Raw genomic sequence first — 24,168 nt, 5'->3', positions numbered from 1 at the left:
CATCCAGAGAAACCTACCGATAGATCCGATTGTACTGACAGAGAGCTCTTTGATGCGATTTCGCTCTGATTCACGCAGTGATGCCAACACTCGTTCCATGAGTGTGGGAAGATATGGCTGAATCTTTGGGCCTGGGTGATAGAAAGGAGGGATAACCTTTAACTCGGAGACAAGTCAAGAAACCAGCTTCCTCCCTTCTTGCAATCCATGGGAGACAAAAACGAGCGTGTCCCACATACAGAATCATGGCAAAAAAAACCAGGATTAGAACTCCACACATGACGCACATTGGCAAATGGATGAATGAAGCTACCCTAGGGAACCCCCTTCCCCTCTTGTCTCTGCCTAGAAAGGTCCTGCACCAAGTTGAAAGCTGGATTAAAAACCTTCCTCTTCCAAGATGCATTTAATTCACCCTCTGCTCACGCCTGGACTACAGCAATCTTGACATCTTTCGCATTTAGTCTATCTCTACCGCAACTAGGATTCTTTGATTTCCACTTTCTCTAGGTGAATTGTAGTTCTTTTCCGCTCTCTAATTTTAATATATTATAAACTGTAAACCACTCTGATGGTTCCCTCTTAAGAGCAGAATATCAGACTTTAAATAAACATAAGAACATAAGAATAGCCTTACTAGGTCAGACTAATAATGGTCCATCCAGCCCAGTATCCCAACTTCGCGGAGGCCAATCCAAGTCACAAGTACCTGGCAAAAAGCCAAACAGTAACAACATTCCAGAGACGAGATTGTGACGTTATAATGCCTCATTCAACCAATGCCTCATCAGTAATGTCACAATGGCTTGATTGTCCTAGACTTGGCTCACAAGAGTAGCCTCACTAGGTCAAACCAATGGTCCATCCAGCCCAGTATCCTGTCTTCACGGAGGCCAATCCAAGTTACAAGTACCTGGCAAAAACCCAAATAGTAGCAGCATTCCATGCTACCGTCCCATGTCTGTCTCAACAGCAAGACTATGGACTTTTCCTCCAGAACTTGTCCAAACTGTTCTTAAAACCAGCTACGCTATCTGCTCTTACCACAACCTATGGCAATGCATTCCAGAGATTAACTATTCTCTGAGTGAAAAAATATTTCCTCCTATTGGTTTTAAAAGTATTTCCCTGTAACTTCATCGAGTGTCCCCTAGTCTTTGTAATTTTTGATGGAGTGAAAAATCGATCCACTTGTACCCGTTCTACTCCACTCAGGATTTTGTAGACTTCAATCCTATCTCCCCTCAGCCGTCTCTTTTCCAAGCTGAAGAGCCCTAACTTTTCTTGTCTTTCCTCATACGAGAGGAGTTCCATCCCCTTTATCATCTTGGTCGTTCTTCTTTGAACCTTTTCTAGTGCCACTAAATCTTTCTTGAGATAAGGAGACCAGAATTGAATGCAATACTCCAGATGAGGTCTCACCATGGAGCGATACAGGGGCATTATGACATTCTTAGTCTTGTTAACAATCCCTTTAATAATTCCTAGCACTGTTTGCTGTTTTGGCTGCCACCACACATTGGGCAGATCAGCAACAAGAAGCTTGCTCATAAGTCATTAATTATAGGTGATGTTTCTTGATATCTCTTTATACAACTATTATTCAGTCTCCTGAAGCAGGTCCTTAAGCCAAAACATGTTTTGAGTCGAATCTCAACATATAAAAGAAACTTGAGTTTTTCTTGCTTTCCTATGTTGGGAAGGTGGTATCTTCTGTTTCTTCATGGTGTTGAGATTTTTTAAAATAACTTTTTTTACCTAACTAGCCAGCTATTTAGTAGATATTTCATCTCACAATTTCAAAGAGATGCATACTTTTTTTTTTTTTAAGTTTTAAATATTTATTGAAAAATTGCAAATACAAGCATAACGATGAGCAATATAACCATCATCCCATACAGTCAAATCCCCATTTCCGAGATGCATACATTTTGAGTATAAATCATGCTACATATGGATTTCCGATCATGTGACCCACTCTTTAAAAATCTTTGCATACCCCCGAGTTCAAACATTGCTGAAATTCAAGTATACCGCATCCATGCTCTTGATCTAATCCTTTAGACACTCGCCACCCTATCCCTCTTGAACACAGAATCAGGGCACTTACCCAGGTTTTCCACGAAGTTCTCGAGTGCGTAATAGACTTTCTCCAGGTGTCCTATGTGAGATGGTTCCAGACTGGAGAAGTAATTCAGCAATAGTGGCATGATTTCCTCAGAGAAGTTACTGATATCAGGCTTCATAAAGAAAAAACAGGACATGAGAAGAGAAGACCACCAGAGATCCGTCAGCAGGAGGGGAAAAGAGAAAATATGTCTACCTAATTTTCTTTCCTTTAGTTCTATCAGACCAGTCCAGAATCTGTGCTGGCAGACAGGCATAACCCATTTGTTCTGGACCAATCTGTTGATGAGGCTAAGGAAAGAAAATTAGTTCTTACCTGCTAATTTTCTTTCCTTTAATTTCAACAGATTGGTCCAGAACAAATGGGTTATGCCCATAGATAGCTTAAATTCCTGTTACATTTTGAAATTTCCTTTTTGGGTGAAAGAAGGAGGCAGCAGGGGATGAGAATATAAGGCTGGGGGGGAAGGAAACACAAGATACTGGATTAAATTGTACTCATACTTGAAGGTTCTCCGAGAACTGTCCCAAAGCAAAGAGTGCAGCATTCCTGACCACCTGATTCTCATCTCCCAGGGCCTGACAGACGATCTGCAACATGGGCTGGAGATGCCTGAGAGAGACAGGGAGAAAAGTGTTAGAGGGTGGTGACCTGCAGATATGAATTTATTGTTATTTCCTGTCACATGCATTACACCTACTTATGCCGGATGTGGTCCGCACAGCCTTCAGACAGCACCGCTAGACACATCAGGCCAGCTTTACGCTGATACGGGTTCATACTGAGCAGTGCTGGCTCCATCAGCAGAGTCTGCAGCGAGAAAGACAGAAGTGACACCACGTACCAGCTGGACAGTACTGCAGGAGGAGGGAGAAGGTAGCGTGGTACTCACCAGCTGAGGGAAGAGCTTCTCTGGTGGAAGGTGAAGTGCCAACATGTCAACAACCTGCGACAGCAAGAAATAAATTAGGGGTGGTGTGACAAACCACCCCCAAGGACAGCAAGTTTCAAGTTTATTTTAAAATTTGATCAAACGCTTATAAAAGAATTTCTAAGTAAAGTACAGTGTTCCCCTGCGAATTTGCGGTTTGCGGACTCGCTCATTCACGGTCTGCTCCGACCGCCTCGTCCTGTAGTAAAGTTGGGCTACACCAATCAGGAGCTGTGTGTCAAAGCAGCTCCTGATTGATGTAGCCCGACTTTACTACAGGAAGAAGCGGTCGGAGAAGACCGCGAGTTATTTTCTTCACCCGCCGGCGCTCCAGCTACCCTCTCCTACATCTCCAGCTGACCTCTCCTGCCTCCCCTGCCTTTTGACAGGTGAAAAACCGCATTTGCGGTTTTTCAAAATTCACGGGGGTTCCTATAACGGAACCCCTGCGAATTTCAGGGGGAGTACTCTACATAGAAATGGGAAATATCAAACAATTAAGATTAAAAACAAACTTAATGAAAAAAGGACGTTTTACAAACAGAAACATGACGGAAAAAGGAGGGTAGAACTACAATGCTTATAGGAGAGATAACACTAATGGAAAGAGGAAAGGGCTCGGGGACACAATTAAATCAAAATCTTTTGGAAGAGGTAGTGTAGGGCCAAGGAAGAAGCACTGTTCTGTTTGGACAGGACTGAATTAAAATGTTTAAAATTTCAAACGCGTCCTTAAATACAAAAGTTTTCAAGGAGCACTTAAATCTGTCTAAAGATTTTTCTTCTCTAAGGTGGGTTGGAAGCACATTCCATAATTGGGGAGCAGTGATCGAGAAAATTTCATTGCATCTCGTGTTAATGATTTTTAATGTGGGAACTGAAAGTAAATTTTGTTTGCTTGAAACATAGAAACATGACGTCAGATAAAGGCCAAATGGCCCATCTAGTCTGCCCATCCGCAGCAACCATTATCTCTTTCTCTCTCTGAGAGATCCCACGTGCCCATCCCAGGCCCTCTTGAATTCAAACAATCTCTGTTCCACCACCTCTTCTGGGAGACTGTTCCACGCATCTGCCAACCTTTCCGTTAAAAAGAATTTCCTCAGATTATTCTGGAGCCTCTCACCTCTTAACTTCATCCTTTGCCCTCTCATTCCAGAGCTTCCTTTCAAATGAAAGAGACTCGACTCATGCGCATTTACATTACGTAGGTATTTAAACGTCTGTATCATATCTCCCATCTTTCCTCCAAAGTATACAGATTGTCTGTTCCCATACGCCTTATCATGAAGACCACATACCATTTTAGTAGCTTTCCTCTGGACCGACTCCATCCTTTTTATATCTTTTTGAAGGTGCGGTTTCCAGAATTGTACACAATATTCTAAATGAGGTCTTACCAGAGTCTTATACAGGGGCATCAATACCGCCTTTTTCCTACTGGCCATACCTCTCCCTATGCAACCTAGCATTGAACATCAAGTTCTTGGAGGACAAAGGGGTATTGTCTGTCTAAGAAAGTGGGGTAGTGTGATTGTTGAATTTTGAATGATAAAATGGCTATTTTATAGGAAATGCCGTGGGGTATAGGCAACCAGTGAGCGTTTTTCAGAAGTGGCATTACGTGATCATATTTTTTTTTTTAGAGTTTGTAAGAATTTTTATAGCAGTATTTTGGATTAATTGCAGTCTCCTTAATTGGTTCCGTGTAATGCATTTCAGTAATGAATTACAGTAATCTAGTTTTGAAATTATGAGGGAATGAATAATACTATTAAGTGCAGACGGTTCGAGAACATTCGCCAAGGATCTGGGGCAGTGAGAGAAAGAGAGCGAGAAAATGAGACTATATGGGAGAGAGCGACAAACAAAAGGACAGGGCGAGACAGCGACAGAGCTGGGTCCAGGCACTTGCTGCTTTACCTGGACGGAGAAGTGTTTGGGCGTTTGGACCTCGGCATCCTCCTCCATGTCGGAATCCTGTTCCTCATTATCTTCAGGATCCATCTCCCCGAGGGGGGGCTCCGCACTCATGATTGGGAAGAGGGTGTTCAGGATGGGAGCCAACAGCTTCTGTTTCACTATTGCCTGAAGCCCACGGGAAGGGGGGGGCGAGAGGAGAGGAGAGACAGATAAAGAGAAAGTGCATCAGAGAGAGTGAAGAGCAACCAAAGCTCCCCCGTCTACCTTCCCTTTCACTATCCTCTGAAACAGTGGTCTCCAAAGTACGGCCCGCGATATGATTTTATCCGGTCCGCGGAAGAATTGTGCGGAAATGTGCCAATTTGCCTAATTTTCCAATGAGAATCCGCAAAAAAAAAAAAACCCAAAACACAGGATGTTGATAGATTTCAAATGCATTAATTAAAATTGTGTTCAAAATATACTGATATTCCATATTATGTTAATATTAATACAGTTGTACCTTGGAATCTGAACTATTCTTTTTATTACGTTTTGCCCCGGAATCCGAACGTACGGGAACTGCAAGCGTTGCTCAGCCCAAATCTTCCCTTCTGAAGCAGCTTCCTGTTTCTGCCTTGGCGGTTCGCGTCAGAGGGAAGCTTTGGGCTGAGCAACGCTTGCAGTTCCCGTAAGTTCGGATTCCGCTTGCCGTTGCTGATCTTGCTTTCTCTGCCTGAGTTTGTGGGACCAAGGAATGGATTAATTTGGTTTCATTATTTTCAATGGGAAAAATTGTCTTGGAACTCAAACGGAGTTCTGGAACGGATTAAGTTCGGATTCCGAGGTACCACTGTATTATTCACAACTTTACTTAATACTGAATCGTAAATACTCCGTAAATACTTATTTAATACTGAGTAAATACTCTGCGATATTTCTTCCTACTTGTTCGGCCTCGATCGACAGTGTAGATAATAATAATAATTTTATTCTTATATACCGCCATACCGAAAAAGTTCTAGGCGGTTTACCACAAGGTGAGCTAATACATGGGATACAGATAAAATACAAATTAGCTCTTATGCTATAATTGCATAAAAAGGGTGAAGCAGAATTTCCTCTCTCGTTCGAAAATTTAGTTATTTCAGATCTTAAACAATTTCAGAAGCGATTTGCGGATTTGGATGCCAATTCTAGAGAAATTAGATTGTTTCAAAATCCGTTCATTGTAATGTTGCTGATGTCCCAAGTCAAATTTAAATGGAAATTACTGAACTTCAGGAAAATTAACATATTAAAGATAAATACAAGGAAGGAAACAATCGATTTTTATACATTTTTGAACTCTGAACAGTTTCCAAATTTGCTTGTAAAATTTATCTCCATTTTCGGGACAATGTATCTTTGCAAACAAACTTTTTCCCAAATGAAATCTATCAAGTCAATATACAGGGCAAATTTATTTGATGAACATTTGAAGTTATACTTGTAAACAGCATTTCAAATTTTGAACCTCAGTTTAATAAGATTTTAAAAACAGTTCCATCATTCACATTAATGTTTTGATTATCATTTGTAATGAAAATATGAGAATTTGCTGGTAGTGTTCGTTGCCATTAATATACGATAATTTAATCTCACATACTCTGTAATTAGTTTATAACATTTTCTGCTTTCAATAAAACTCATATCTGAAAAGTGCTGAAGTACCCAATGTGGCCCTCATGGTCAAAGGTTTGGAGACCCCTGGTCAAGAGGGACAAGTAGTGTCAAAGAGACAGACCGGGCGAGAGAGACGCAATAAGATTATCCACTCCTCAGAAAAACAGACCAGAACCCTCTGCCCCTTACTATACTCTGGAAAAGAAGGTTGGGTCAGTGTGACAACATGAAAGAAAACACAAGCTAGCCATCACACCAAACTCCACAAAAACCAGACCAGTAATCCCTTACTTCCATTTCTCACTCCCTTCCCTCACCTTGCTCTTCAGTTTGATCAGGAAGCTGATACAGGATAGGGCTTTCACCCGCAGATTGTCCCCCAGTTCCCGGTTTGCTGCAATCTGAGAAATCCAAAACAGAAAAAAAAAAAAAAAAAAAGTAAAACCTTGTAAGCAAAAAAACGAAGAAAACAAACCCCATGAAGAATAATCAAACAACGAAAGACTGGGGATGGAATTGTACGCATCAACCAGAGATTTATTTTTTTAGTATTTATACACCGCTTATGTACTCAAGTATGTGTTTCGATCTATCTCGGCAGGGTCACAATCTGTCTAATGTACCTGGTACAATGGAGTGTTAGTGACTTGTCCAGGGTCACAAGGAGCAGCGCTGGCCTTGAACCTGCAACCTCAGGGTGCTAAGGCCACAGCCCTAATCACTAGGCCACTCCTCCACTCCAGGATGGGAGATAAAATGAATATTTATTAAAAAGTCAATAAAAGAGTCTTTATCAAATGATAATACAGTCCGTGTTTCTGCATTGGAGTCTGCCTCAGGGGTACAAGAACTACCCAATCTATGGCAGTCTTGTATTATTGATAATTGCTAATGGCAAAATAACACTTTATTGATAATTCAGTACCGATACTCGAGCAACAAAAGCCCTCCAAGGAGAAACAATGCTTGAAAACTCTCATCAGGTTTCAGGTTTTTATTAAAATTTGATTCTGTCGCTTATCAGGTTTCTAAGCGAGTTTACAATTAAAATGTAAGGGGTGAAAAAAATAAAGCACGCCAATAACAGTACAAATAGTTACAAAACAGAGATTAAACGATATAAATTAAATGGCGTACTTGATATTATACAGTCTAGACAGGACTAACAAGAAACATAGGAATAGCCTTACTGGGTCAGACCAATGGTCCATCAAGCCCAGAAGCCCGCTCTCACGGTGGCCAATCCAGGTCCCTAGTACCTGGCCAAACCCAAGGTGCAGCAATATTCCATGCTACCGATCAGGGCAAGCAGTGGCTTCCCCCATGTCTTTCTCAATAACAGACTATGGACTTTTCCTCCAGGAACTTGTCCAAACCTTTCTTAAAACCAGCTACGCTATCCGCTCTTACCACAACCTCTGCCAATGCATTTACTATTCTCTAAGTGAAAAAATATTTCCTCCTATTGGTTTTAAAAGTATTTCCCCGTAATTTCATCGAATGTCCCCTAGTCTTTGTAATTTTTGATGGAGTGAAAAATTGATCCACTTGTACCTATTCTACTCCACTCAGGATTTTGTAGACTTCAATCATATGTCTCCTCAGCCGTCTCTTTTTCAAGCTGAAGAGCCCTAACCGTTTTAGTCTTTCCTCAAACGAGAGGAGTTCCATCCCCTTTGCCATCTTGGTCGCTCTTCTTTGAACCTTTTCTAGCACCACTATATCTTTCTTGAGATAAGGAGACCAGAATTGAACGCAATATTCCAAATGAGATCGGTAGGTAGTTGGGGAAGAAATACAATTGTAAAGGATAGGAAACATTAAAGGAAAGGACACAAGGAGGGTAAATGCTGCCTCTTGTTTCTTTGAATAGCTTGAAATCAGAAGGAATAGAAAGGGACTAGGTACTGAAGGCTTCTTTAAATAGATGGCTTTTAAGAAGGCTCTTGAAGCGATCCAAGTTATTTTCTTCTCTAACAAGAGCGGGCAGAGTGTTCCAAAGTTGGGGGGCAACTACGGAAAAGATGTCTTGACGCTTGGTGCCAATTACTCTCAACGAGGGAATGGTAAATAGTTTACGGTCTGAAGTTCTGAGAAGGCGGTTGGCTCGTACGGAATCAAGTATTTTTCGATAAATTGGGGAGATTTGGTCTGAAGTGTTTTGAAGGTTAATAATGCAATTTTATAAGAAATCCTATTTTTTAATCGGTAACCAATGGGCCTTACATAACAGAGGGGTTACATAATCAAATTTTTTGGATTTTGTTATAAATTTAATGGCGGCGTTTTGAATTATTTGTAGGCGCTCGATTTCTTTTTGAGTGGTTCCATTGAGAAGGCTATTACAGTAATCTAATTTTGCTATGACTAATGAGTGGACTTCCATCAACTGGAGACTTCAATGCTGAAACATGGACCGTGTCGGGTCTGCAACACAGATTGAACTTGACATTTGATAAAGACTCTTTTATTGACTTTTTAATAAATATTCATTTTATCTCTGGTTGATGTGTACAATTCCATCCGCCCTCTTTCGTTGTTTAAACCTTGTAAGGAGTCACAAATGCTATTCCTCCCCCTCTGCCTTAGCAGGCTGTGGGGTTGGGGAAAGATAAGGCAGAGGAAGGGGAGATGGTGGTTCTTCGGACTCTGTTGCTCTCACCTCTAGGCAGAAATGAACAACTTCGGAGAGATGCTGGATAATGATCGACACCTCGCTCTCCATCATTTCGTCAAAGACCTCCATTGCCTCAATGGCCTGCACCTACGGGCGAGAGAGATCCCAGAAGAAGCTGGGAGGGCGGAGAACGTCTAACAAAAAAGCTTTAAATATCATGAGACGCTAACTGCCTGAACATAGCCTGCATTAAATTCCTTGAGACTCAGCACCTAGCTGATGTGCAGACTAGTTGGGGGGAAGAGACGTGGATAGCTCAAAATCTGTTTTCCATGCATCCCCGAGTCACGTGACCTCTGACAGTTCACCTTGTGTGCCTGAAATGAACACATCACACACATGCATAACCTGTAATCACGCTAAGGAGGACAGGCAGCTAGGTGTGCGCTGCAGTTTGCCATCAGATCCTCACCTCGTCCAGTCTAATTAACTCTCTAATGGCCGAGATGATCTTTGGAATCAGAGATCGCATGAGATTCTGGAACAAAAGAAGATGCCAAGGTAAGAGTCCTATGAGGGGCGCTGAGGGAAACAGAGCAGCGAAGAAGCAAGCAAGCCACTGAGGGGAAAAAGCGGCAAGGGATACACAAGGGGGGGTTAAAAGATAAAGGTTTATTGTTTATTGGAAGCTTCTAACAACTGGGAAGTCAATTCTGAGCAGTTTGCATGAGCTTCAGTAACGTTTTACAATAGGTGGATGCAGTGATTTCATTAGGACCCTTGTCAGGAGGGGAGGTGGGTAGAACACAGGGTCTGTCCAATTATCAAGCAAGACTAGGCCGTCACCTAGGGCAACAGCTGTGGGTGGGCGGGGGGAAGTGCAAGTTAAAGAACTTCTTGTCCTGACAAGCAGAGCGAGGCCGATCATGGGGGTTTTTTGGGGGTGGGGTGGGCAGCCCAAGTACAACGAACGTTATATGTTTGCCTAGGGTGCCCAATACCCTTCCGCTGGCCTTGCTTGAAAGTGGAAATCATGGACACAGAGTACAGCAGGGTGAGGGAGGCGAGGCCTCTTGTAACACCCTCTCGCAAGCCAGGGGAGAAGCACAAGTGAGCAGAGGCGAGGGAATTGGAACCAGTTCTCTCACCATTTCATCGGTGCCCATATAAGATACCATGACGGTGACGGTCTGGATGGAGTAGTGCAAAACGACCTTGTTACCGCGGTCTGTCAATGTCTGGTGGAAAAGCCGCAGGAGGTCCCGGAAATGGGGCTGGAAGGCTTCAGGGCTGGCTTCCACCACTGTGCTGAGAAGGAGGAGACCCACCTGCAATGTGACAGAATAGGGGGAAGAAAGATACAGGGAGAAATGGGGAGGGATAAAGTGCACAGAGAAGAGTGGGAAAGGGAAAAGAAGCAGGGATATGAGGGACAATAAACATAACATAAGAATTAGCCTTACTGGGTCAGACCAATAGTCCATCAAGCACGGTAGCCCGTTCTCACGGTAGCCAATCCCGGTCACTAGTACCTGGCCAAAACCCAAGGTGTAGCAATATTCCATGCTACTGAACCAGGGCAAGCAGTGGCTTCCCCCATGTTTTTCTCAATAACAGACTATGGACTTTTCCTCCAAGAACTTGTCCAAACCTTTCTTAAAACCAGCTACGCTATCCACTCTTACCACAACCTCTGGTAACGCGCTCCAGAGCTTAACTATTCTCCGAGTGGAAATTTTTTTTCTCCTATTGGTTTTAAAAGTATTTCCCTCTAACTTCATCAAGTGTCCCCTAGTCTTTGTAATTTTTGACGGAGTGAAAAATCGATCCACTTGTACCCGTTCTACTCCACTCCCCTGTAGAATCCTTCCCCCATTGTCTGCCTATGCTCAGGATCATACCCCTGATCCCCTATCCATCCCATTAGCTGCCTTTGCTTGGGATTAGACACCTGACCCCCCTCTCATCCTATGACCTATTTGTGCTCAACATAGTAGCATAGTAAATGACAGAAGACGACGACTTGAAAGGTCCCATCCGGTCTGCCCAATAGTTACATGCATTATATATTCACGATTAAATTGTCTTTTTTCCTTCGATATTTCTGGGCCACAGACCATAAAGTCTGAACCCAGCACCGTCCTCATGTTCCAAATTACTGGAGCTCCCATTGAAGCCCTTCCTAGCCCACAAACGGGACACAGACGGTGCAAGTCTGCCCAGTACCGGCCTTAGTTCTTTAAATGATACCACTCATTTTCTAATTAGGAGATCCTCTGTGTTCACACCTCAGGGATCCCTCCCCTCCTTACCTGTCTCTGCTCAGGGACAGAGCTGCGGGATGCCTGTTGGAGGAAGTGCAAGAGCTGGGGCCATTTCTGTAGGGTCTCATTCTTCAGAATAATAGCTGCGAGCTGAGCCACAGCATGACGAACCTTGTGTCTGCGAAGAAATAAAGCACGAGCAAGGATGTCAAGAGATGGAAAAAGCTCACCCTCAAGAACTTTTCTGTTTTATGAATTTCATGTAAAAAAAACTACAATTTGTTCTTGGTTTTAGCATTTATTTCTTATTGATTTGGAAATCATACCCTATTTCCGCTTGTTACACTGTCAGTTAAACCAGTACATGAAGTGTAGAATCCTGAATGTGGGATGCAAAGAGCCAAAGGCAGTGCACGATACAGGGGTAAGAAACGGATGTGCACAAAGAAGGAGAGAAACGCTGGGGTGATCGTACCCAGTGTTCTCAAGGTAAAAGCATGGTAAGGTAGGTGTCAAAGTCAGAGGGCTACTGAGATGTGTAGAAAGAGGCACAACATAAGAACATAATTGCCGCTGCTGGGTCCATCGTGGCCGCTCCCGCGGCGGCCCCTAGGTCAAAGACCAGTGCCCTAACTGAGACTAGCTCTAACTGCATACGTTCTGGTTCAGCAGGAACTTGTCCAACCTTGTCTTGAATCCCTAGAGGGTGTTTTCCCCTATAACAACCTCCGGAAGAGCGTTCCAGTTTTCCACCACTCTCTGGGTGAAGAACTTCCTTACGTTTGTACGGAATCTCTCCCCTTTTAACTTTAGAGAGTGCCCTCTCGTTCTCCTATCTACTTTGTCTTGAATCCCTGGAGGTGTTTTCCCCTATAACAACCTCCGGAAGAGCGTTCCAGTTTTCCAACACTCTCTGGGTGAAGAAGAACTTCCTTAGTTTGTACAGAATCTATCCCCTTTCAACTTTAGAGAGTGCGCTCCTGTTCTCCCTACCTTGGAGAGGGTGAAGAATCTGTCTTTATCTACTAAGTCTATTCCCTTCAATGTTTTGATCATGTCCCCTCTCAGTCTCCTCTTTTCAAGGGAAAAGAGGCCCAGTTTCTCTAATCTCTCGCTGTACGGCAACTCCTCCAGGAGAGAATGTTGTAAAAGCAATTAGCTTAGAAGGGATTAAAAAAAAAGAAAAACCCATAAGCCATTATTAAGATCGTCTTGGGAAAATCCAGTGCTCGTTTCTAGGATAAGAAACAAACTCTGTTTTACTTTTTTGGGGATCTTGCCAGGTACTTATGACCTAGAATGGCCACTTAGGAAACTGGGATACTGGGACCGAAGGACCTTCGGTCTGTCCAAGTGTGGCAACGCCATGACTTGTGACTAGAGAGTGCAATATTTTCTCATAATTCTGACTAGGTAGTTAATTTCCTTGTAACTTTTTCATATTATTGGTGATCAGATAGTCACTATCTTACATTTATCTTTACTTTTTCTTATTCTTTCTGTATCCTACCCTGCTTGTTTTTCCCTTAAGATATTATAAACCTTTCCTGCCCTATTGTCCTCTTGTGTCTAGTTTGGTTAATTTGTTTGTGTACATTCCCCTTGTTATGTTTTTATTTTAAATATTGCCCACTGGTTTTTATTTATTGTAAATAATAATAATTTATTCATAACCCGCTATACCTTAACAGTTCAGAGCAGTTTACAACAAAGAGAATCTGCCAGACGCAGATGAAATACAAATGAAATTACATAACTACTATGGTTGGGTTTCTTTAGCCAAAATTGCCTTCCAAAAGAGATTTCCTTAAACATTTGGTAAGGGGAAGAATTTACAGAAGAGGTTTCTCAGGTAAATTTGTCATACAAATAAGATTTCACAGATTTCCTAAAAGTTCATGCTCCAGACACTAGCCTGTTAGGCTTGACTTGTTTGTTAAAAATGGCAGTATATCAAATAAAATAACTAACTGTAACCGTATTTACGAAGGCAATAAGCCCTCTTCAAAGGGCTTTGGTGGGACCTCACTTGGAACATGGTGTCCCATTCTGAAAGCCGTACCTCCAGAACAGAGCAATCAATGCAGTGTGGGATCTGCACAAAAGCCCAATGAGATGAGACTTAAGATCAAACATGAATTGGGGGGGGGAAGGGAGAGATATGGACTTGTATACCGCCTTTGTAGTTATACAAACACACTCGGAGCGGTTTACATACAAGTACTTCAAGCATTTTCCCTGTGGGAACCGGTGGGTTCACGGGTCACAGGGAGCAGCACAGGATTTGAACCCACAACCTCAGAGTGCTGAGGCCGTAGCTCTAACCATTACGCCACACTCTCCTGCTAAAGTAGAGGTTCTCAACTCAGAACTCAGGACACACTCAGTCAGCTGAGTTTGCAGGATATGCACCATGAATTTACATGAGAATGATTTGCATGTCAACCCCCCCCCCCCCATTGTATGTAAATGCATCTCATGCATATGCATGGTGGGAATCCCGAAACCCGGACTGGTTGGGAGTGTCCCGAGGACTGGATTGAGAACCCGTGTTCTAAAGGAAAGGGGGAAACTGGTAAATGACAGACGTTCAAAAGCCTAAAAGATAAAGAGGCTCATTTTCAAAGCACTTAAGACACACAAAGTACCAGAGTAACCTATGTGTGTTTAAGTGCTTTGAAAATGAGCTCCACAGGTTCTTTTGGCATTTAAGAGTTGCTGTAACTGATGTCTCTTAAGGTTCATAATAGAAATGAATCAGTGATGCTGCCATATTTCATGCTATACAGTGGGTACGACCACTTCCCTTATACTTACTCTGGTTCCCGCTGTATTGCTTCCAGCACCAGAGACTTCAGGCTGAAACGAACAAACACACAAAATAAACCAACATTTATATATTATTTGTCCAATGAAGCCATAGAAGTACAGCCCAATTCCGACCTTTCACCCCTAGCCTTATACTCCAGGCCTCAAGAAGCTGGGCAGCTTACTCCCTGGAGAGATTATTCCTAATTATCTCTAATCAGAAAATAATGGGTATACATTGAAGGAACTAAGGCCAGTACTGGGCAGGCTTGCACGGCCTGTGTCCCGTATATGGACATTCAGTTGAGGACGGGCTGAGGAGGGTTTTGATGGCTGGGATGGTTAAGATGGGCTGGAGTGAGCTTTGATAAGAGTTTCCAGTAACTGGAACCTAAGCACACTACCGAGCAGGGCTCTGGGTTTCTGGCCCAGAAATATCTAATAAAAAGGACCATTTAAATTAAATTAATTTATGAAGCAAGTATGGTTGGGCAGGCTGGATGGACCACTTGGGTCTTTATCTGCCGTCATTTACTATGTTACTATGTTATTCCAAGCACAGGGCCTGGAAGTTCTTTCCCTTCCGGTAGGGAGGCTAGAGTGTTTCCTTCCAGCTCTGCTGTCCTTTCATTCTTCACCTCCTCGGGGCTAGGTATAAGAAAAGCAGCAAAGGGGAGAGACCCTCACTCACTTTTCTCGGAGCTCAAGATTTACTTGTTTCCAGTGCTTGGTCAAACGCCTCCTCACCAGCACTGCAGCAAACTGCCGGATCTAAGCGGAGAGAAGAGAGACAAGGTGAGTGTCAGCCTAGGATTGTAAGGCCGCTTCAACCATAACCCCTCCAACCTTACAGTGAGAAGGAAGCAGGAACAGAGGCACTGTGGTGAAGGGACAACGATTGAATCCATTCTCGGGGGCACAGGAGACCCTCTCCTCACACACAGACCCTCCATTACCGTAGCATAGGGGTGAGGTGGAAAAAGGCTAACTGGCCCACACTGCCAATATATCCCAACTGCCAGAACTGATCTGTCGTTCAATACAGGGTTGAAATCCAGAACTCTGTGCTTGCATCAAATCCATTCAAAAAGATACAAAGATTTTCCCCTCCTCAAGTACAGAACTAATTTGTACACATGGCTCCCCATCCCCTCAGAGACGGCAGGGGGAAATTCTACGGCTGGGTGCCATGACATAGCAGATCACTCCATTTGGGCCCCTAGGCAGTATTAGAGAATACTAGCATGGGGGGGGGGGGGGGGGGCGCTAGTGGTTAGAGCTGCTGCCTCAGCACCCTGAGGTTGCGAGTTCAATCCCAGCCTGCTCCTTGTGACTCTGGACAAATCACTTAACCCTCCATGATCCCAAGTTCCACAATTAGATTGTGAGCCTGCCGGGACAGATAGGGAAAATATTTTAGGAGTATCTGATTAGTGATTACTATTCAATTTATTGTAAACTGCCTTGGGGCGGTTAAGAAATCCAATACTGTAAATCAGCACATCTAACATTTACCTGTCCCCACCCCCGGTTACACTACCAATAGACCTGGCATAAGTGTGGAAGCCTAAATGTGGCACAACATGCAATATTATGTGAGCCCTGCCCATATGCGTATTCCCGTGTCAATACAGGCTATGCAAATTATGCGGGTATTTGAGGAAGAGAAATTTTTCATGACACGTGTATTCGTGTATCTATATCAGGGGGACTCAAACCTATTCTGGGGGTCCACAGGCCAGTTGGGTTTTCAGGAAGACTAGAGAGGTTAGGGCTCTTCAGCCTGGAAAAGAGAGGGGAGATATGATTGAAGTCTACAAAATCCTGAGTGGATCAATTTTTCACTCCGTCAAAAATTACAAAGACTAGAGGACACTCGATGAAGTTACAGGGAAAACTTTTGAAACCAAGAGGAAATATTTTTTCACTCAGACGATAGTTAAGCTCTAAAACACACTGCCAGAGGACACATTGTAAGAGCAGATAATGTAGCTGGTTTAAAAAAAGGTTCCTGGAGGATAAATCCACAAAGTGCTGTTGAGACATAGAAGCCACTGCTTGCCCTGGATCAGTAGCATGGAATGTTACTACTATTTGGGTTTTGACTTGGATTGGCCTCCATGAAGACAGGATACTGGGCTAGATGGACCATTGGCCTGACCCAGTATGCATGAGAGTCATTTGCAAGCCTGTCACCTGTATTATATGTAAATCTCTCTCATGAATATTCATTAGGGACATCCTGAAAACTCAACTGGCCTGTGGAACCCTTTGAGTATCCCTGGCTTAGGCTATAGAACTGCCTTTCACAACTCTTCCCTCCTCACACACATCCACCCCCTCCCCCATCAGGGATTAGATGCCCCGGGGGGGCTTCTCCTGGTTACCTGAGGATTTGATGAGGCAGTCAGCACTTCACACATCATAGCGAGCACTGCAGGGTCTTTAAACGCCTCCTTCAGCTGTGCTGTAGCCTGAGGACATGGAGGGCAGAAAAAAATACATGGCATCTAATACAGCTTCCTCCACCCCCCCCCACCTGCATTTCCTGTAAAAAGCCTCTTCCCACTCCTCATCCACTTTTTCTCTGACAATTTTTCTCTGCCCCCTTTGCATCTAAGTTGGCTGCCCACCTTATAACAATGTTCTCCTTCACGTTGCCTGTTTTCCACCGACTGCAACCTCATCACCAGAAGTGGGATACCTGCTATATAACACCCTCTCCCCTCATACCATTGTTTCTTAGTGAAATACCTGCTCCATGACAGAAGCGACCTCTCCCTATTGCCCCAGACCTCACTCACATCATTGCCTCTCAGTGGGCCACCTACTTTATGAAAGGTTCACCATCTTCATCACCCCACTGCCCCCCTAAAGGGCTACCTGTTGTATGACGGCATTGTCCGGCTGCAGTAAGTTGGTGAGGATGGATTCCAGGATGCCCGCCATGGCACAGATGGAAGGAGAGCAAACTGAGAAACACAAAGGAAGAGAAAGTGAAAGATATGTCAATGTTTTGTGGAATCGTCTAGAGACTGCGAAGGCACAGGAGAGAGGGGGATACATTTAAGCAAAGAGGCAATGGGCATTATCAGAAAGAAAGAGCCAAATTGCAACACCTGCCTTTGTCCCATCTGTTTATCTAGTAATATGGGATGGACTGATGAGGGGCACACAGATGAAAATATACTTGTAGTGTGTAAGGTCAACGAGGAGAAGAAAATGTTAATATTTAAGATCTGTGTGAGAGAGAGCCCCGACAAGCAGATTAACAGGCAGGGTCAGCAGAGACTGCCTTAGATAGACACGCATAGAGTGGGTAAAGGCCAGGCCCCTGGGGACATGTGCAGGGCAAGTCCAGGCTGAGCCCCATAGACAGAGAGAGAGACACACATCCACTTTTCCAAGGCTGCTTTCAACTCCTATCCCCCACTCACTGTAAAATTGCCTATCATTCTCTGTGCAACCCCCTCCCTCTATATGTCCTGTCTGTCTGTCCAAAGTAGATTGTAAGCTCTTCTGAGCAGGGACCGATCACTGCATGTTAAATGAACACCGTACACACACTCTAGAGATGATAAACAGGAGCAGGAGGAACATACCAAGGCTCAGCAGAGTCAGAGACACACATCCAGCACAGGCTGAGCCCTAACACACAGACAGAAAGAGTGTCCCCTCCTCCTGGCACCCAATCAGGAGCTGCTGCAGTTGCACTTCCTGCACTCCACATGGAGACCCAGAGAGAAGGAGAGAGCTTGGCCTTCCTGTGGCGCCACATCCCCCTCTGCTGGACGGAGGCTTACATGCAGCTCTGAAAGCAGGACCTGGTGCTTTCACACACAGTCCATTCTGGGGTCTCCAACCTCAAACCCTTTGCAGGGCCACATTTTGGATTTGTAGGTACTTGGAGGGTCTCAGAAAATATAGGTAATGTCTTATTGGACAATTTTGCATGAGGTTTTATGAGGTCTTTATAGTTTCTAAATCTTTCCTTTTGGCTGTCTTAATAATAATATTGTAATTTATAGCTAAAGAGACATATGATTAAGAAACGGTTTTATTTTACTTTTCTGATTATGATAAATATACCGAGGGCCTCAAAATAGGACCTGGCGGGCCGCGAGTTTGAGACCACTGCTCTAAGCCAGGGGTGTCCAATGTCGGTCCTCGAGGGCCGCAGTCCAGTCGGGTTTTCAGGATTTCCCCAGTGAATATGCATGAGATCTATTAGCATACAATGAAAGCAGTGCATGCAAATAGACCTCATGTATATTCATTGGGGAAATCCTGAAAACCCGACTGGACTGCGGCCCTCGAGGACCGACATTGGACACTAAGCTGAGCACGCAAGCAATTGCTCAGACATTCAAGGAACGTCGCTCACAAAAATACTTGCAAATCTGGAAAACTGTTGGTTTTTAGAACTTGTTGCTCATACTATCAATGTTTAAGACTTGTCACTGGCATGAGGAAGCATTGCTCTAGAGCAGGGCTGCCCAAGTCCAGTCCTCGCGAGATCTACTGGCAGGCCAGGTTTTCAGGATATCCACAATGAATATGCATGAGAGAGATTTGCCTGCACTGCCTTCTTGGTATGCAAATCTCTCTCATGCATGTTCATTGTGGATATCCTGAAAACCTGGCCTGCCAGTAGATCTCGAGGATCGAACTTGGGCAGCCCTGCTCTAGAGATCCTGGTTCTTAAGACTGTGAAACTACAGGTCCCAGCGTACACTGGGCACAAAATCAGACCTGATTTTGCTTATCTCTCTTTCAAAGGGAGGCTTCACAAGTCTCTCCTCTTTAAAGAAGTCATCTTTTCAACGTTTTCAGGGATGTGGCAGTTTGCTCCTGTGCTTTTGGGCTTCCAACTTAAACAAAACCAGCCAGTTACATGGGTTTTTTGTTTGTTTTTTTAATTGAACAGGAATATGTGAAGGCGGTATAGCAAACTAAACTGAATTAAGAACAGAGCAAATAAACTAAATTAAGAACAGAGCTGCTTTACGTTATTCAGTTGAAGCAGTTAGGCTTTTTGGCCTGCCCTGCTTTTAAACTTACATTCCAGTGCAGTGTGTAATTTGTACTTCCTGATTCTACCCACTTAGGATTAGCAGAAGTCCGGATTTACCTGGACTTGTCCTCTTTTTAGAGAACTGTTGAAGCGTCTAGATGGATTTTCTAAACCTGTCACTTTGTCCAGGTTTGGAAAATCGTTGAGCTCAGGGCCACATCTGGAGGGCATCTGTGCATGCATGGATGCCATGCAATGACATCACACACATGTTGTTATTGTGCCACATGCACAGATGCCCTCCAGGCGCAGCCCTGAAGAGATGAAGTTTGAGTGGGGGTAGAACAGGGCAGGGCTGTGGACAGAATAGGGTGGGGCCACACAGTAATCCTATACCCACTAAAAGCAGTGCGTTCCATTGTAAACTCCAATCCACCTGCTAAGCACCAATATCTATCTTATCATTCTCTCTGTAATTCCCCCCCAAGCACAGTGTTTTAAAGCACCTTCTTATCCAGTTTGTCTGTCTTGACTAGAGTGTAAGCTCTTTTGAGCAGGGACTGTCCCTTCTACGTTTTGATGTACAACACTGCGTATGTTTAGTAGCGCTATAGAAATTATTAAGTAGTAGTAGAAGAAGCTGTCTGAACGCTCAGTGACATCACAATGCATCTGGGTCAAAGCCAGAATTATTGATGACATCATAATGCAGCTGTATGTGGTTCCCGCACCTGAGCACTGTGTATTAAAGCACCTTGTCCAATTTGTGTCTTGACTAGATTGTAAGCTCTTTTCAGACAAGACTGTCTCTTCTGCGTCTGTCTAGTAGCATTATATAACTGATTAGTAGTAGTAGTAATAGAAGTTGGCTGAACGCTCAGTGACATCACAATGCATTTGGTCATACCCAGAATTATTGATGACATCATAATGCAGCTGTATATGGTTCTCCCACCTGAGCACCTTCTTGTCCGGTTTGTCTGTCTTGACTAGACTGTAAGCTCTTTATTCTGATCATAAATCTAGGCCTGAAAATCTGCCTCCTGGAACTGGGTAACTTGGAAACTGAGCAGGAACTTGCTATTCTGAGCACAAGAATGCCAGCTCACTTTGTACACAGGAGTCTGCTATAAATGACCCAGTGAGGCAATTTCCTTCAGCCAGTACAAACTTTAGACCAGTGCAATGTGAAGAATGTTGTCATATGCCTGGATTCTTTTCTCTCACCATGTACATCGCAGCCTTTACATTTCAGACGTTACAGCAATCATCCAGAGATGACTCGGGCACCAACTATGGATTTCCTAATTCCACGTCATGATGTAATATGAATTCACCAAAGACACAAAGCACCAATGCAGAGTCGCCAAGTTACCCAGATCCGTGCTGGAGAATTTTAGGATGGTCTTGGATTTCTAACCACCCCATTCTGTTGCATTATGGGACTTGCAGCACTCATTCAATGGACAGGATCAGACACTACAAATCCTACACTGCTTTAGGATATAAATTTAGAACCAGGACTGGCCAAAACATCTCCAGCCTGTAATTGGGTAACTTGCAGATGCCTAAACTCAGAGGGTCAAGAAAGCTGGACCAGAGATAAGCAAGGTCTGTTCTTAAAATGGGCAAGGGATAGGGTACAGGTGAGGCCAGATGTTCACAGTAACATACTGCATGGCAGATAAAAAAAAAACCCAAAATGGCCCTCAGCACTTCCAAGGTACCTAGTTCCAAGAGGGAGACTTTAGATATGTTCTGGATTTCTGCCAACCTCATCCTGTTGCATCATGGGACCCACAGCACCGTCAATGGAAAATATAATCAAGGACTACAAATCCCACAGTGCACTGGGATGCAAGTTTAAAACCAAGATTAGCCAAAGTGTCCTCTTCCTGGAACTGTGTAATTTGGCACCTCTGGGCCCAACCCATTGCCCAGTAAGGTGGTTAGAATTATAACTGCCCCTCCATGTAGGTTACCCCCTCCCCTGTCTTCTTAGCAGTGAAAAAAGTTGTTTCATTCCTGTTTTGAAGGGTCATCAGAGCCTGATTTCCATGCTCCTGTCACTTAGGGCTCTGTCTACATCCCTCTTATTTTTACCTCCACCACCTTCTCTAGGAAGACATTCCAGGCATCCAACACAAAACTTAGAATCATAGAAGGGGTCCAGTCTCTCCCACTCACCCTCTTTTATTAGGGGGTCAAAGGCTGAGCCCCAGCTGGGTCAGGGGGTAGAGACAAGACCTCAGTTCAGACCACAGATGCAAACTCCCCCATTCTTGGTTGGTCAGGTATTTAAAGTAGCGAACGAAAAGCACATAATCTGACTATCTATTGAAGCATCTTGACTTTGTAATCCACTAGGACAAGTGTTCTCAACCCATCCTTGAGTGTCCAGCTAGTAAGGTTCTAAGTGTCTGTTTTCCAATGCATTTTTTAATCCAAGATATCCACAATGAATGTGTGTGAGATTCATCTGCCTACAAAGGGAGGGGGGCCACACATGCAATTTCTCTCATGCATCATTACTACAGATATCCTGAAAAGCTGGCTGGCTGGATTTGCCCAGAGGACTGGTTTGAGAATCCCAGCACTAAGAAGTCTTAAGATCCAATAATACTCAGATGGTTATCAACCCATTACTTAGACCAGGGGTAGGCAATTCCAGTCCTCGAGAACCGGAGCCAGGTCAGGTTTTCAGGATATCCACAATAAATATGCACGAGATAGATTTGCATCTCAAGGAGGCAGTGCATGCAAATCCAACTCATACATATTCATTGTGGATATCCTGAAAACCTGACCTGGCTCCAGCTCTCAAGGACTGGAATTGCCTACCCCTGACTTAGACACACCCAGCCTATCAGATTTTCAGGATATCTACCATGAACAATCATGAGAGAGATGTGCAATACCTGGCTCCTAGGTCTGTAAATCTCTCTTACGATTATTCATTGTGGATATCCTGGAAACTTGACAGGCCAGGTTAGTCCTGAGTAGAGAATGACATAGGGACAAATTTTTCCCCGTCTCATCCAAGCAAGTTCTTTTCCTGTCCCTGCTCCATTCCTGCATAAGTGTTTGAGGCTTGTGCGGTTAAGGCTGAGCTTGAATGGGGCAGAGGCAGGAACAGCGACAAACCTCACAGGGACGGGGAAAAATGTGTCCCCCATGTCATTCTCTAGTCCCGAGGACTGGCTTGATAACCCATGCAGCATTTAGGACCCAGAGCTTAAAAGCTATCCTGTTCCATGAGAGAGATGTTAGGTCTGTCAGAAATCTTGGACTGCCTTATCAGGTGCATTTTAGCACTGCCAGCACTGATTTATATGGATAGGATCCAGGATTACAAATCCCACACTGCTTTGGGATAGACATTTTTAAAAAGCCCCTCTTGTGGAACTGGATAACTTGGCAACTCTGTAATAGACCACTATGTCTTAGTCCAGTCCCTGGAGCACACTCGGCCAGTTGGGTTTTCAGAAGGACCTAAATATGATGTACTCTGGAGGAGGGGAAGGACAGGGGAGATACGATACAGATGTTTAAATACTTGAAAGGCATTAATATAGAACCAAATCCTTTCCAGAGAAGAAAAAATGGTCAAAGTAGAGGGCCTGATTTGAGGTTATGGGGAAGAAGACTTAGGAGCAATGTTAGGAAATTCTTCTCCACGGAGAGGGTGGGAGATGCCTGGAATGCCCTCCCGAGGGAAGTGGTGAAGAGGAAAACGGTGATGGAATTCAAAAAAGCGTGGGATAAAAATAGAGGATCTCTAATTAGAAAATGACGGATGTAAATTAAAGAACTAAGGCCGGTATTGGACAGGCTTGCACGGTCTGTGTCCCATATATGGTGATTTGGTGTAGGATGGGCATCAATGGGAACTCCACCAATATGGAACAGAAGGATGTTACTGACCAGGCTTTACGGTAGCTGTGGGATAGGCTGGAGTGACCTTGGACGGCAACTTCAGCATTTGGAACCTAGGACAATACCAGACTTTACAGTCTATGGCCCAGAAATATCAAAGAAGAGACTTCAGACTGGATGGACCATTCTATGATATCTATAATGCATACACATAAGATAGATTTGTGGATATCCTGAAAACTCAAGTGGATGTGCCTCAGTTGAGAGAAATATTACTGTTCTAGGATCCTGCTACTCAATTCCAGTCCACAAAGTTCATAAGTAAGCCAGGTTTTCAGGATAAATCTATCTGATGCATATTCACTGTGGATATCTTGATAACCTGGCTCGCCTGTGGCCCTTGAGGACCAGACCTGAGCAACACCCCTGAAATCTGACCGCTGATGGTAAATGCAAGTTTAGTCCAAACCTTCCTTTCAGATTCTTTTTTAAAGCAAAAGGCATTTTCTCTCCCATTAAGCAACCTTATGTCTGATCGGTTTCCTGGTTGCACTTAGGTAGTTCCATCTTAGCCCCTCCCCTCCATCCAGGTCTTTCACTGTGGCCTGATGTCTGGCATTCTGTCGTGGTGGTTCTAGAAGAAGCCAGAATTCCCACAGGCTGTCTTGTATGAGAGTAAATGTGAACCAGAGTGTTAGAAGCATAAGTAAGCTGTTTAATAACTTGTATGGAACCAACCTAAGAATTCGAGACAGCACGGAAACAGTGAGGTATGGGGTCTTAGACCCAGAAAGCTCAAACTCCCATCACCTCTAGCTAATTCTCAGCAACCCAAGGGTCTAGCTCCTGAGCTTTATTCCTCCCTCACCCCCAACAGAGCAACACTGGCCTTCCTCAGCTATTCTGCAGTCCCACCTCTTCCTCTGGATCTCCTGCTCCATAGGCCAGGCTGGGACTCGTCAC

General features: G+C 43.9%; 1 protein-coding gene across 1 annotated transcript in view; it reads right to left on the bottom strand.

The window, feature by feature from the left end:
- The window catches only part of IPO4 (importin 4), a 49,460-nt gene extending 31,391 nt beyond the window's left edge, over positions 1 to 18,069 (bottom strand). Inside the window, exons 1-16 of the mRNA XM_033924033.1 lie at positions 17,918 to 18,069; positions 17,199 to 17,287; positions 16,703 to 16,789; positions 15,007 to 15,086; positions 14,325 to 14,366; positions 11,556 to 11,685; positions 10,392 to 10,571; positions 9,716 to 9,781; positions 9,289 to 9,390; positions 6,944 to 7,027; positions 4,983 to 5,147; positions 3,021 to 3,074; positions 2,829 to 2,938; positions 2,632 to 2,740; positions 2,111 to 2,240; positions 18 to 131 (exon numbers count right to left, since the gene is read on the bottom strand). Coding sequence (XP_033779924.1) covers positions 18 to 131; positions 2,111 to 2,240; positions 2,632 to 2,740; positions 2,829 to 2,938; positions 3,021 to 3,074; positions 4,983 to 5,147; positions 6,944 to 7,027; positions 9,289 to 9,390; positions 9,716 to 9,781; positions 10,392 to 10,571; positions 11,556 to 11,685; positions 14,325 to 14,366; positions 15,007 to 15,086; positions 16,703 to 16,789; positions 17,199 to 17,264 — 1,519 coding nt within the window. The 5' untranslated portion in view covers positions 17,265 to 17,287; positions 17,918 to 18,069. The remainder of the gene's footprint in view (positions 1 to 17; positions 132 to 2,110; positions 2,241 to 2,631; positions 2,741 to 2,828; positions 2,939 to 3,020; positions 3,075 to 4,982; positions 5,148 to 6,943; positions 7,028 to 9,288; positions 9,391 to 9,715; positions 9,782 to 10,391; positions 10,572 to 11,555; positions 11,686 to 14,324; positions 14,367 to 15,006; positions 15,087 to 16,702; positions 16,790 to 17,198; positions 17,288 to 17,917) is intronic.
- Between the last annotated feature and the right edge of the window lie 6,099 nt (positions 18,070 to 24,168).

The sequence above is a fragment of the Geotrypetes seraphini genome, chromosome 16 (assembly GCF_902459505.1).
Source record: "Geotrypetes seraphini chromosome 16, aGeoSer1.1, whole genome shotgun sequence".
Taxonomy (NCBI): Eukaryota; Metazoa; Chordata; class Amphibia; order Gymnophiona; family Dermophiidae; genus Geotrypetes; species Geotrypetes seraphini.
The sequence above is the reverse complement of the archived record's forward strand: the minus strand, read 5'-3'. Positions and strand labels throughout refer to the sequence as shown.